The 14031-nt window shown below is 39.9% G+C and overlaps 1 protein-coding gene across 2 annotated transcripts in view; it reads left to right on the top strand.

Annotated features, from left to right (window-relative positions):
- FBLN2 (fibulin 2) overlaps nt 1-14031 on the top strand; it is a 117875-nt gene that overhangs the window by 96276 nt on the left and 7568 nt on the right. For both annotated transcript variants that reach the window (XM_075096680.1, XM_075096679.1), the window contains exons 9-15: nt 2430-2564; nt 4586-4723; nt 5042-5185; nt 9393-9521; nt 10041-10166; nt 10820-10936; nt 11736-11864. In XM_075096680.1, the coding sequence (XP_074952781.1) occupies nt 2430-2564; nt 4586-4723; nt 5042-5185; nt 9393-9521; nt 10041-10166; nt 10820-10936; nt 11736-11864 (918 nt within the window). The remainder of the gene's footprint in view (nt 1-2429; nt 2565-4585; nt 4724-5041; nt 5186-9392; nt 9522-10040; nt 10167-10819; nt 10937-11735; nt 11865-14031) is intronic.

The raw sequence follows: 14031 nt of genomic DNA, 5'->3' as shown, positions 1-14031 counted from the left end.
GAACTCATGAGAAAGATGCTGCAAGTCTTTTGAGATCACTTTGTGGCATGACCATTTATGAATTTGTTTAGAAAAATGAACAAAAAAGGGCATGTCTGTTTAATAAAATGAAAAGGGAACTTTGGTGGGCTGGCAACTGGCCTGATATCAGAGATGGAGATTCATGCCCATAAGACAGAGCAGAGCTTTGCATACTGCTTGGCTCATAGTTTAAGCTTTGCCTCTCAGCCCAGATCACAATCATTAGGCTTTAGAGATCGTCAGTGTATCTCTTGTGCACAAAACTTTAACTGAATGCAAAAATTCTGCATGTAATCTTCCAGTTTCCATAATTTGAATTTCCTTAAATGCATTCAGGATGGTTCTACTTATTTTCTCAAGTAGTCAGAAATTTGAAAATTGAATAGAAAAATATAGACAAAATATGGAATTATATTAGATCTTTTTTTCTCTGGGAAATCTTAACCTTCTTTTTACCTGTTTATGCCTGCTAATCAGGTGAAGTACTTCCTCCCTTATTTGGGTAGTATTTGAGACAAAGATGCTTTCCTCCTAGTGGCTCTCTTGACATTGTGTTGAACTGCCTTAAGTTCATATGATGCAGTGTATTGCTGACAATTTCTTTATATGAAAAGTCTTTTTGTGGTTTGCAAGAACAGATAATCTTAGACCTGTTGTATAGCCAGTAGAAGGTCTTCCACTGGTTTGGATGCTAAGTGGTTACCCATAGCCATTTTTCTCTAACAACAACAATCTCAAATTTATTTAAGAACCAAGCCTAGTTAGGTGGGAGACGTCTACCACAGCAGCTCATATTCTCCCAGTATGTGAGTTTTTCGTTTTGGTTTGGTTTTTTTTTGGGGGGGGGGGACAGGGCAGGTTTCCCCAAGATCACTTTCTGAGAATATTCCTGCTTACTCTTCATTCTGATGTGTAGAAACTGGGAAACTGTACAAACACCAGGAGGACATAACCCTGTAAAAACTTTGGAGTATGTAAGTACCTGCCACTCAGTGAAAGTACTCAAACATTGTGTGGGACAGGCAGAAAAATATCCAACAGATGTTAGTGACCTTGCTGTGGATTAATCAGCTGGCTTTGGAAAGCAAGTACACGGCAAGTGAAGAATAGCAATGGCAAGCAAAAAGAAAATGCATATAAATGAGAAGTGAAATGGCACCAAGCTAACATACTCATCTTGCAAAGCTCAGTGCACATCACCAGTTAGCTGACTCTTCAGTGGTCCTCTTCATCTATTTGCAGAAAACAAGCTGACACATTTTCAAAGACAAAAAGCTTTTAAAATAACTTTTCCTGTTTTCATGCACCGCAAAGGGAAGTATTATATCTGATGTTGTACTTACCTGAGAATGAGCCAAAATTAAAATCTGATTTAAACAATACTTGCTTTATTGTGTAGTATGAAAACAGCTTCATGTGCAGAGAAACTGGATGATTGGTAATTGTTATGGTCACATTTGGCTTGTATTAGTTCTAGAAATACTTCTTAGATTTATATAGAACTGTGAACATGTTACATCTTGTGGAGAATGTCAAGAAAGTTTCTCTTCCCAATCTCCACCCCTTTTTGTTGATTCTAAGTATTTGCTCATCATGCTATTCCTAGCTTTCATTACTAAAATAAGCAAAATGTGAATTTGTGATTATTTCATCCAAGCCTATCAAAATGGATCATTTTCCAAATTGTCCTACATTCCACAATCTTGTATTTAAGTGATTTTTTTGGTTTGTTTTAAAAGAGCTTTTCTGCTATCCTACCTGCTGAAATCAGATCTCTTTAAAGATTTAAATACAAATTTACAAGCTTGATTGAGCCTTCAGGATTCCTTTCTCCATATTTTCTTGTGTATCCAGTTCTAATGACACATTCCTTAAGAAATAAGTATGTACATGTTTCCACCTTCAGTCAGGCAGGCAGTTTCAGTACCTATCTCTTGCAGCAGTTCCACACCAGCAACTACTGTCTCTCTGACATGAAGCAGGAGGACTGAAATATAGCCTGAGCTATGAAAACCTAGTAATGAGCAGTAAGCATTAATCCTTTCTCATTCCATTGTCCAGGAAGTTTCTGTCCAGTAAACCAGAAGCTGATTATCAATCCTCTGGCCAGCCTGCGTTTAATCAATTCTGTCCACCCCTTGTCCTCAATTCCTGCACCATCCACTGTACATTTGGGAAGAAGGGAGGAGAAGGAAATCTTCCTGTGATTTGTGTCTTTTGAGTTACTCTGTGTTAACAAAAGATCCTGGAATAACAAATCTGTCATCAGAATGCTGTAGCAAAGTCTATATTGACTATGTTTTGGAAGAAATGTTTTCACCTAGGCTTTTAACTCCTTCCAAAAGAGCAGAAAGAGGCAGATCACTTGATAAATATGAGGCACTGAATTGTTTAACTATTTCTTGTAGACATTAATGAATGCGTAACAGATACGCACACCTGCCAGCAGAGAGAGCACTGTGTCAACACGATGGGATCATTCAGCTGTCTCCAAGAATTGAGCTGTCAGTCAGGTTATGAACTTAAGGATGGGGAATGTTTTGGTAAGAAAAGTGTCTTTCAGCTGATACGATTGGTGTTACCAAAAAGGAAAGGAGAGGGATTGCAAAGTATTTTATTTTTGCTGGTCTGTGATTTCAGGGTTGTAACTAAAAAAGCCTGATCATCATGGAAACGTTTGGTGTCATAGGCCCCTTCTGTACATTTACTTATTTGAAATAGTTTTCAGCGATAACTATAAACTATTTGGAAAATGGATGAAACCTTATGAATTAGGATTTATTCTGTTTTTAAGGCATTAGAGATAGCACTGGTGGAAGAATTCCTATTACACTCTTCTGCCTAGCTTTGCTTTTCTCTGAAGGGGCTGATGCTGTTTGCTGTTGAACACTGAATCACAGCCTGAATGGATTGTGGGGCTGACTCAGTCTGGTCCTTCCGGTGTTTAGGAGGTCTGCCTGCATTTATTTACATTTGGAATGGTCATGGGGTTATTCTTCATCTCCTCCTCCTTGGTCTATAGAGATGGTCTAATGGAGAAGCTAACCTCAGTAGTGACAGCATAGCAGAAGTTGCTCTGCAGTACAGCAGTATGCAAAAGACAGGTACCTTTTGCCTTCCAGGGCAAAAGTCAGTGTTATTTACTCCTAAATATTTTACACAAAGAATTTCCTGACAGCTGGAGTAAGAGATGCCTAAGAAAAGAACTTAGCTCTTGATATGTAATATCAGGTTATAAAATAGAAATGATCAGAAATCTTGCTAGTTTTCTGGTTTTAAAGTTAGGTTATAACAGATTATAAAATTTACAAGTTATTTTAAAGTAGCCTTTAAACTAATGACTTATAAGAAAGACTAAAATTTCAGAACTACTCTGTGTAAAATTGCCTACAGATAACTATTGAATTTGCAGAGGTTTATGAAATACTCAGTTCCACATTTGTCTCAGTCTTATTAACATTACTTATTAACATAGTACCTTCTGGGAACCTGGTGATGTTCCCTCATGATCTTAATGTTTAACTGAGGAGTTAGAATAGGAAAAGAAGTGCCAGCAGTTCTCCCCTTGCATGCCTGGAGGAGAGGGGACACTCAATTGCAGAGTTTCCTTCATTTGCCCTTACATTTTAGTAAAGATGTTCATCACAGGGAACATTCTCAGGAACCAGCATATGTTAAAGCAGTATTTGAAAATATTCACTGGAACTGAATTTTTAATGTATTTATAGCTGAAGTCTGTTCCTAGGTGGGGTTTCTTCAACTGGAAGATGGAAGCAATGCCACTATACCAGCTGATCCTTGCAGTTACTCAGCACATATCAGCTGGGTGTAAATTTTTAAGTTTGAAACTTGCAGGAGGTGTTTTCAATGTAGCTAGAAAGCAAGCATTAAGTTGGTGAACATAATTTGAGAAATAATTTCACATACATAATAAAAAATGAGAAAGCTGTGTCGAGCTCTGGCTGCAGACTAAGAAAAAAAGAGCAAAATTTGTTACTAATATTACTACATCTCAATCAGATTTTTTTTCAGAATAGTTTTCAGAGTTGGATAAGTGTTTGTTCTGTGTATGTAAGTACATATATATGTACACACGTGCCTCTGTACACAGTGAAATGAGGTGCCCTATTAATATAAATTTCAGTGGAGGTAGGTTTCTACCTAGAATTCCTGATGAATATAAGGAATAAGAGACCATTTGCTTTTGGAAGAGTATAGTACATGTATTATTATATGTACCTTATTCCTAGTTTTAATTTGGGTCTTCAGGATTTTAAAACTGCAGATTTTTCAGTATTTGTGGTTTACAAGAGATGCTGTGAACAAGGCAGTAGGGACCTGAATGAATTTTGGTGCAGGACCTGAGAAATTCTGAAGCCTATGCTAAAGTAGATGTCCAAGAGCAAACACACCTAAACCTCAGATTTCCCATAAGTAATGTTGGGTGTCTGATTTAAATAATGCTTCCTAACTTCCTTTCTGAGAAGTTAATTAGTCATGAAGACTACTGAAAATTACAGCTTAACTAACTAGTCACAATTTGGTGTTTTGATCTAATTAACAGATATTGATGAATGCGAGAGAGGAACACATAGTTGTAAAGTAAACTTCATTTGTCAGAATACAGAAGGATCATTCTACTGTGAGTCAAAGCAACGCTGCATGGATGGATTTTTACAAGACCCTGAGGGAAACTGTGTTGGTAAGTGTGACCAGCAATATGTTTGTAATATGTGTAACAGCACTGGCCAACTCCTGTTCCTTTTAGCCTGTCCTAGAGGTATATATTAAGCACATATAGTTTTCCTCAAATCCTGCTGTGAATTTAATCTAAACGTTGCTGTCCATTTGAAGATATGCATACTTGCATATGGAATTTGAAAGTGTTACCACAGCAGACCTTCATCAGCCTTATCATTGTAGCACAATAACTTGAAGGAAAAGAAGTGACAGCTGGAAGAAAACAGACCAGGAAGGTTAAATAACTTCTCTTACTATTCTAATTAATTTTCTTCACCAGATATTAATGAATGCACATCTCTCCCTGAGCCATGTAAGCCAGGATTCAACTGTATCAATACCGTTGGGTCTTACACCTGCCAGAGGAACATGCTGACGTGCAGCAGAGGCTACCACTCCAATGAGGAGGGAACCCGATGCATCGGTAAGGTCAGACTCCAGTGTCTGATCAGGTGCCCTCTCAGAGGAAAAAGTGCATTTCAGCTATAAGAAGAGATCTTGAGTTACCTCCAGATTCCTAAATGTATTTGAGGAATAGGAATTTGCTGTATGCATTTGACACCCAAGCAGCTCAGGGATTTGTTTGCACTACTGGATGCTGCACTGATGTCTGACTACCGCACGGAGTTCCCCTTGGTATGCTGGGTGGCATTGGTTTTGGCTGCATATGGGATTTACTGGCTTCTACTCTGGAGTGAATGTGATTTAGTTACTTTTTAAAATCATACTGTCAGTCAAAACCATGATCCTGTAAGTGATATGATCTGAAGCCATGAGATGCAGCAAATGAGAAACACCAAGTTTGTGGACTCACAAGAGTGGTACTAAGTGGATGTTCTTTGTAGTGCTATGAATGGTGTTCCCCATTTACATCCACTTGTGTGTATGTTTAGAATAAATTCTTACTTTCTTTGTGAGAAGAATGTTGAAATATTCATATAGGCTGGCATGCAGATTGATATTGTTTTGTATTTGTTCCAATGTGTTTGTGGAGTTACTGACTCAGAATAGCAGATTTCATCTCTTATTAGCATTTGTTTTGTAAATGAGCACACTAGGCACAAAGGAATCAAAAGCTTGGTCCTTGGTGCCCAAGGCAAGGCTGGCTATGTATTCTTTAATTCCCTATGTTCTGTGTTACACGAAGTAGGAAAGCATAAAATGACAATTGGAGGGGCAGGAAAGAAAAGACAAATATGCATTTTGGTTAGTGATGATATCCTAATGATTTCTACTTACCTTCTCTTTGAATAAAAGGAAGGATGAAAATTAAAATACGCTTTGTGATATTACAGGTGGAAGCTGTGTTGGCAGCTATTAATTTGGTTATGACTAGCAATTTATAGTGAAAAATAGTGGTATAGCTAGACCCTATTACCACATGAAAGTCTGCATTCTCCTTTTTGCTTTTCATTGTGCTCTATCTCCCTTCATGATTTTACACCCAGGATTATCCAGACCATGCTTGGCCAGTGAGAAGACAGGGAAAATTTGGAAGTAGCACAAGACAGGGACAGTTTGTGTGTAACTGCGGAAATTGAGACAGTTTCCTAATTCAGCTATAGGGGGTTGTATTTTATAAATTCAGGGCAAAGTAATGCAGTTTCATTCGCTGTCCTATTATACAGCAGCCTGAAATATTTCAATTGTTACAAAGGCAAGGTCCAAAAATCCTGTCTCAGCTGCTGTAAAGACACAGTCCTTGAGCTGGTTTCAATCAGTCCTGTTTCAGCAAAGTCAACTGGGCTACGTACATTTGCACTACCTGAAGTGTAGTGACCCTGAAATTGTTTTTACGGTTACCACCATGCCAGCATCTCCATGAATGCCATTTTTTTCTTAATCAGCAGTCATTACTGAGCAGCAAAAAAGTCCTGGCTGTAGTGCTAACAGCCTTCATTTCCAAGCCCTGCTAATGGCTAGGCCAAATTATGTTCCTAAATTTCAAACTGATGATTTATAGGAAGAATCCAGCTTTTTTTCCCCAGTTGTTCCTAAAAAGAGTGACTGTGTGTAAATATATGGCAGAGGAGAAAACTACCATTAATCATACAGCATTGATATCTTTAAAGCATTATGAGATAACACAATTCATCGTAATTACTGATGATGCTTTGCCTCCACTTTACATGATTGACAATGCTTTTAAGGAGCAGGTATAAGGAAGCTTCCCTAGTTTGATTTTGGGAAAAGAAATGTTTAATGGGTGATTTCTCTGTCTTTGCTGTGTGTGCTCAGTCTCTGCAGTCTATATCTTTTAGTGGGTTTTTGGTATGGCTTTCTTTAAGCAGGCAGAGAGCATGGAGAAGAAAAAAGAAAAGCATATGGTCCTAATTTCCCCTCTCTATGATAAAGACTACTTTCTTTAAGGCACTACAATAGCTAATTAGATTCCTGATTCAGATTTATTCACAGTAATAAATACATCATCTGCATGTTTCTGCAGCAGAACAACACTTGTATGGTTATCTTCTCTCTGTTTAAAGGATTAATCTCTCTTTAAAATGTTTGTATCGTAATGCTAACCAGCAACTAAACACCACACAGCTGCTTGTGCATTCCCCCTTGCCCCACCCTGTAGGATGGGGGAGAAAATCAGAAGAGTGAAAGCCAGAAAACTCATGGGTTGAGATAAAGACAGTTTATGTAGGTAAAGCAAAAGATGCATGTGCAATCAAAGTAAAACAAGGAATTAATTCTCTCCTTCCCATTGGCAGGAAGGTGCTCAGCCATCTCCAGGAAAGCAGGGCTCCATCACACATAACAGTGACTTGAGATGACAAAATGCCATAAGTCCAAACATTCCCCCCTTACTTCTTCTCCCAGCTTTATATACTGAGCATGATGTCATACGGTGTGGGATATCCCTTGGGTCAGTTGGGGTCAGCTGTCCCAGCTGTGTCCCCTCCCAGCTTCTTTGCACCCCCAGCACACTCACTGGTAGGGTGGGGTGAGGAGCAGAAAAGGCCTTGACTCTGTGTAAGCCCTTCTCAGCAATAACAAAAACACTTCTGTTATCAACACTGTTTTCAGCACAAATCCAAAACATAGCCCCATACTAGCTACTGTGAAGAGAATTAATTCCATCTCACCCCAAACCAACAGTTTCTGTTTTAGTATGAGTTATTAAAGAAGACCTCATACATTTAACTGAAAACTACTGTAACTATTGTGAAATAGAGCACTCTTCTGATGGTATAACGCCCTAGAACTAAAGTCTGAACACCATGGAATAAATGGAATTAAATGGAATAAATAATTTTGGACAAACTAACGAAATAGCTGCACACGTGAATTCACTACAAATAAAACTGCTACTTCATTAGTTTGTATCTGCATTAGAAACCTCATTTTGATGCTACCTCTGACTTAAAAGAAAATGAGGAGACAGTGTTTCAGCAAATATCTATGAGCCTGTCAGGAGTTCCTTGCTTGGGGAGTGGCATTCCCTGCCATCCCTAACCCTGGTGCCAGCAGGGACTGTGTAGGTGGGAACCTGTGCTGAAATACTGAACAATGTATTTGTTAGCATCTCTCATCAGGGTTGATATAACCTCCATTTTTCAAAATCCAAGTTTCTGTGATAAGTAACTTGCTCTCACTTCTATATCATTTTCTCAGCAAGTGACTGCTTTCTGGACCACTCTCCAAGGCTGTTGTTTGATGGAGAACTGCCCAGTAACCGTTTGAAAAACAGTTCTCAGATTTATGCCTTCAAATAGGGCAGTATGGAGAACCTCCAGCCTTAGACTACCATCCTAATTAATATTACATGAACAGGGATTTGTGTTGTAAAAGCAGTTAAAGATGAGAATAATAGGAAGGAAGCAGGATCTGACGGCTTAGGAAATGGCAGAAGGGGCACTTGAAGAAATACAAGTTTCTAGGTTTTAATCAGACTTTTTGATGCTTCTTGTCACAGATGGTAACAGGTATTTGTTAGATACTGATGAGCTATTTAGTCATGTTGCAAGTCTTGTAAATCAGTGTGTATTGAAAACTCTCATCTTCATCTGAGGATTTTTAAAATGAGACTGGAAGTGATGCATGTGAGTGGAGAAGCAACTAATTTGTTGGTATTGGATTTTAGATGAGAGGCCACAAGGAATATGAAAATGTGAGTTGATTGGAAAAAAAAGATCAACATTGGGAAAGAGCAAAAGGTAGACAGAAGAAGCAAGATTGAAAGGGCAAATGGAGATGAAAATAGCAATTGCTTCAATTGAAGGGATGAGCAGAGCAGAATTTCTGGCTAGTTCTTGTTTTGCTTTAAATGGCTTGCTGTGACTCACATAATGGCAGAACACCAGAATACAGTGTTTAAACGTCACAGTTTGATCAGAATCAAAATGTGTTTACATTGAAATACAGCATATGCTGGGAAAGCTCCATTGCAGGTACAGTTACCATTTTCACTTTTAAGATAATGTATTGCTTTTTCAAAAGTTTGACTTTGAGATGTGTAAGGCTGACTCTGAGAGGAGCACAGTGGGAAAAGCTGATATTCTTTGTTCTTTCCAGGGGACAACCCTAACAGTTTTCTATTCCTGTTATTTAATTTTTTTCCTTCTTTGTAAACACTGATTTTCAGCAAACTATGTTTAAACGAATTGCTTTCTCCGTTTTTGCAGATGTGGATGAATGTGAAACTCATGTACACCGTTGTGGCGAAGGGCAGATTTGTCATAATCTTCCTGGAGCTTATCGCTGTGACTGCAGGACGGGATATCAGTATGATGCATTTAGCAGAAGCTGCATTGGTAAGTAAGGTGCAAGATGAGATGAAACTACTGATTAGTTGATTACGCCTTGGACCTCAAGGCAGTATTTAGCACCATTGTAGTGTGCAGTTATTAGTTATGCAATGCAGCACCTCAAAAGATAATGGAATCGCCTCCAAAGCAGCTGTTTTTCAGTGCAACCAGCCATTTAGAGCTCTGCCACTCCATGTTGTGATTTCAGACCAGGTGGCCTTGGCTTGGTTTAGCTGCAGGTTATCAATTAATCTGCAAAGTATTTTTGTATGGTTTACACTTCTGCTGTAGAAATTTATCTTTCTGAAGATTTCATAACTTTCTTCATGAGAGACTATAATACAGCATTTTGTATCTTGTCACTACTGTACACCAATTAGAGCATAAAGTCAGAGCATAAAACCTGAGGTTGCAGCATTTCATACTCTGCAGATTAATCTCTGATGGTTTTTAAAATATCCTTCTGCATCTTGTTTGATTATTTTGTTTCTAAGTTGATCGTATATTTGCTTGTTATGCTGGCAGATATAAATGAGTGCTGGAATTACCCTGGACGCCTGTGTCAGCACACGTGTGAGAACACCCCTGGGTCCTACCATTGCACTTGTTCTTCCGGTTTCCGCTTGTCTTATGATGGGAAACATTGTGAAGGTACCAGACATTTTTTCAGTGAAGAAGAAATTGCAGTGTGAATTAAGGGACTTTAGAGACAGAGTTGGGGTGAAATATAAATACAGTAAACCCATGATTTATACGTGCTCAAATTCACACATTCGCAATCAGTCAAACACTCCAACTGTCAGATGAGAGCCACAAGTTTCTCCTCTTTCTTCCTTTCGCTCACATACCTTTTCCTTTCTTTCCAGGTGAGAGAAAAGGAGAACATAACAAAGTTACAGTAGGAGACTTTTCATTCAAATTTTAATAAAGATGAAACTTGGTAGTGACAAAACTTGAAAAAAATTACTTTAAATTGAAGGGAAATGTTTTTAAGTTCTCCATGTTTTTTTTTTTAAGGAAATTATTACATATTTTTAATCAACTGTACCATATAAGGTCTGAAATAAGTGTTTGCATGTGTATATGTTTTCATTGGCATATGTAGAAATGAAATTCAGGTGCAACAGACATCCTCACCCTTCTTGGCATTCTGCCTAGGGAGCAGAAACATCTTGGGACAAATTATTCCATCTTTATTCAATCTGATTGGAAGGATCTTGTAGCTGTTCTCAGAGGCAAGAAATGGTGGAAGATACTGTTCTGAACCATTGTGGCAATATTTGTGGGTTTGTTTTTGAATACAGATGTGAATGAATGTGATACTAGTCCCTGCAGCCAGGAGTGTGCCAATGTTTATGGTTCCTATCAGTGTTACTGCAGGCAAGGTTTCCAGCTAGCAGAAGATGGGCATTCTTGTAAAGGTAAGGCTGCTGCGTTGTCAGGTTAAGTTAAATATGTGTATTCTCTTTAACAGTCAGGGCTGTCTAACTCTCAGCAGCACCTAATGCTGTAGGTGATGCCTTAGGATGATTGAGAGTTACACCCTCCTGCAGAAGCTGCAAAAGGTAACTCCAGCTATTGGAAAAAGCAGTTTGTTTTCATGCTTCCCACCTGGGGCTGGAATACACTTGTGTAACCATAGAACTGGTGAGGTTATTGTTTCATGGGGCTAGAGCTTATGACTGAAAAATTAGAAGGGAAGATATGTTTGCTTATATTGCATCAGTTAAAGCCTTCACTCAGCCACGGTCAAGTGAAGGCTTGCTCTTACTTCTGCTCATGGTCAGTGAATGAGGAGTAGAGTGATCAGAATGGAGTACCTGCTTTCTTCCAGTTAATAATACTGACACATTGGAGAGTCTCTATTTAGGAAATGGTGAAGGAACCCATGTTCTTCCTAGCACAAGGAAGCCCCCAGAGCAATCCAAGAATTACAGAGGTACCAGAGAGGGTTTTTCAAACTTAGATGTGCCTTAGACTTGTTCTTTTCCATAAGTCCATACTACTTGCAACCAGTAATTTTGGGATCAGTCTTGTATTCAGCATTTCAGAAAGCACCATCAACAGTCCTAGAGCAATGTCAAACGTCATGGTTGCATTCTTGTTTAAGAACATATTATAAATGCATCAGATAAGAATTTCCTTATATTCTACACCCTCCATTTTCAGATTTCTGTTGTTCTTTTTTTCATATGTTTGTAATTGTGGCTTTTTCTCCAGATATCGACGAGTGCACGCAGAGTGCAGGCATTCTTTGTACTTTCCGGTGCGTGAATGTTCCTGGTAGTTATCAGTGCGCTTGTCCTGAGCAGGGATATACCATGGCAGCAAATGGAAGAACGTGTCGAGGTAATGAGGAGTTCAGGAACTGAAAGGATTATATCATGAAGCTTTAATCCTTGGAATGATCTAAGCCATTATGGTTATTCAATTAAGCCTCCGTGTCTTATATTAGTCACTGTTAAAAAGCTAGTATTTCATAAAGTTGCCAAATATTGGTATCTGCAATGTCAGCTTTTTCCTGTGTTAGCAAAAAGTATTGTGGCAACTCAGCTGTCAAGGTGAGCTAATTGTTTAAATGAATTCCTAAGGGAACCCACTTCATCATTCAGATTGAGGCACATTATTACTTGCATGAGCTGCATGCGCACCTTGGCACAGCAGTACTGATCTGTTTTTTTAGAGGTGCCAGATGTAGAAATCTATGGCTTCATTATGAGTTGCAGTTTCGTGCCCCAGAAAACAGGGGGACTGAATGTAGAAGATGTAATGGTGACTTGGACATCCAGAAGTCTGCCACATAAGCTTAATTATGTTGGCATTAGTAAATGTTAGCATAAATGATGTGTATCCTCCCCACACACATCCCTTTTCTCCGGAATCATAGAAAAGTCTTCTGGGTGTATGGTGTTTTTCATCTGGTGTGCAGCTGCCTGTTTTTGAAGTAAAAACCCCCATTTCCAAAGGATGAACTGAAAGTGTAATGATGATTGAAGATCTGAATACATTTATGTACTCTACATGCCTTCCTGCAGTTGGTTATACACTGACTACCAGGCATTTCCTGCTCTTAGTTTTTCAGGAACACGTCACATAACTCTTCACAGAATCACAGAATCACAGGTTGGAAGGGACCTCAGGTATCATCTAGTCCAACCTTTCTAGGAAGAGCACAGTCTAGACAAGATGGCCCAGCACCCTGTCCAGACGACTCTTAAAGGTGTCCAATGTGGCCGAGTCAACCACTTCTCTGGGGAGATTATTCCAATGGTTGACTGTCCTCACTGTGAAAAATTTTCCTCTGGGGTCCAATCGGGATCTCCCCAAGAGCAACTTGTGTCCATTCCCCCTTGTCCTCTCCATGTGACTCCGTGTAAAAAGGAAGTCTCCATCTTCTTTGTAGCTACCCCTTAAGTACTGGTACATGGGGATGAGATCCCCTCGAAGCCTCCTTTTCTCAAGGCTGAACAAACCCCATTCTCCCAGCCTGCCCTCATATGGCAGGCTTCCCTGTCCTTTGATCACCTTTGTGGCCCTTCTCTGGACCCCTTCCAGCCTGTCTACATCCTTTTTGTATAGCGGGGACCAGAACTGTACACAGTACTCCAGGTGTGGCCTGACAAGCGCTGAGTAGAGTGGGATAATGACTTCTTTATCTCTGCTGGCGATGCCCTTTTTGATGCAACCCAGCATCTTGTTGGCCGCCTTGGCTGCAGCAGCACACTGTTTGCTCATGTTGAGCCTTCTGTCCACCAGGACCCCAGGTCCCTTTCCACAGAGCTGCTCTCCAGCCAGGTGGATCCCAGTCTGTGCTGCACTCCCGGATCATGTTTTCCCAGGTGCATGACCTTACACTTCTCCTTGTTGAACTTCATAAGGTTCTTGTTGGTCCACTCTTCCAGCCTATCCAGATCTCCCTGCAGAGCAGCTCTCCCTTCTGGAGTGTCTACTTCCCCACTCAACTTGGTGTCATCTGCAAGCTTCATCAGGCTACACTTGATGCCGTTATCCAGATCACTTATAAAGATATTGAATAATGTTGGGCCCAATATTGATCCCTGGGGGACTCCGCTTGTGACAGGTTGCCAGTCTGAGAAAGAGCCATTTATCACCACCCTTTGGGTGCGGCCTGTCAGCCAGTTCCCCACCCACTGCACAGACCACTTGTCTAGGCCATAACGCATCAATTTCTCCAGGAGGAATCTGTGGGGGACCGTATCAAAGGCCTTGGAGAAGTCCAAGTAGACGATGTCCACTGCCCACCCCATGTCAACCAGGCAAGTCACTTTGTCATAGAAGGCCACCAGGTTTGTCAAGCACGATCTGCCTTTAGTGAAGCCATGTTGGCTTTTCCCAGTCACGTGCTTCATTTGGCTTGTGATGGCCCCCAGGAGGATTTGTTCCATAACTTTCCCAGGGACTGAAGTAAGGCTGATGGGCCTGTAGTTACCCAGATCCTCCCTCAAGCCTTTCTTGTAGATAGGGGTAACATTTGCTTTCCTCCAGTCCTCTGGGA

The sequence above is a fragment of the Phalacrocorax aristotelis genome, chromosome 6, assembly GCF_949628215.1.
Source record: "Phalacrocorax aristotelis chromosome 6, bGulAri2.1, whole genome shotgun sequence".
Lineage (NCBI taxonomy): Eukaryota > Metazoa > Chordata > Aves > Suliformes > Phalacrocoracidae > Phalacrocorax > Phalacrocorax aristotelis.
This window is presented reverse-complemented; position numbering and strand designations above follow the sequence as displayed.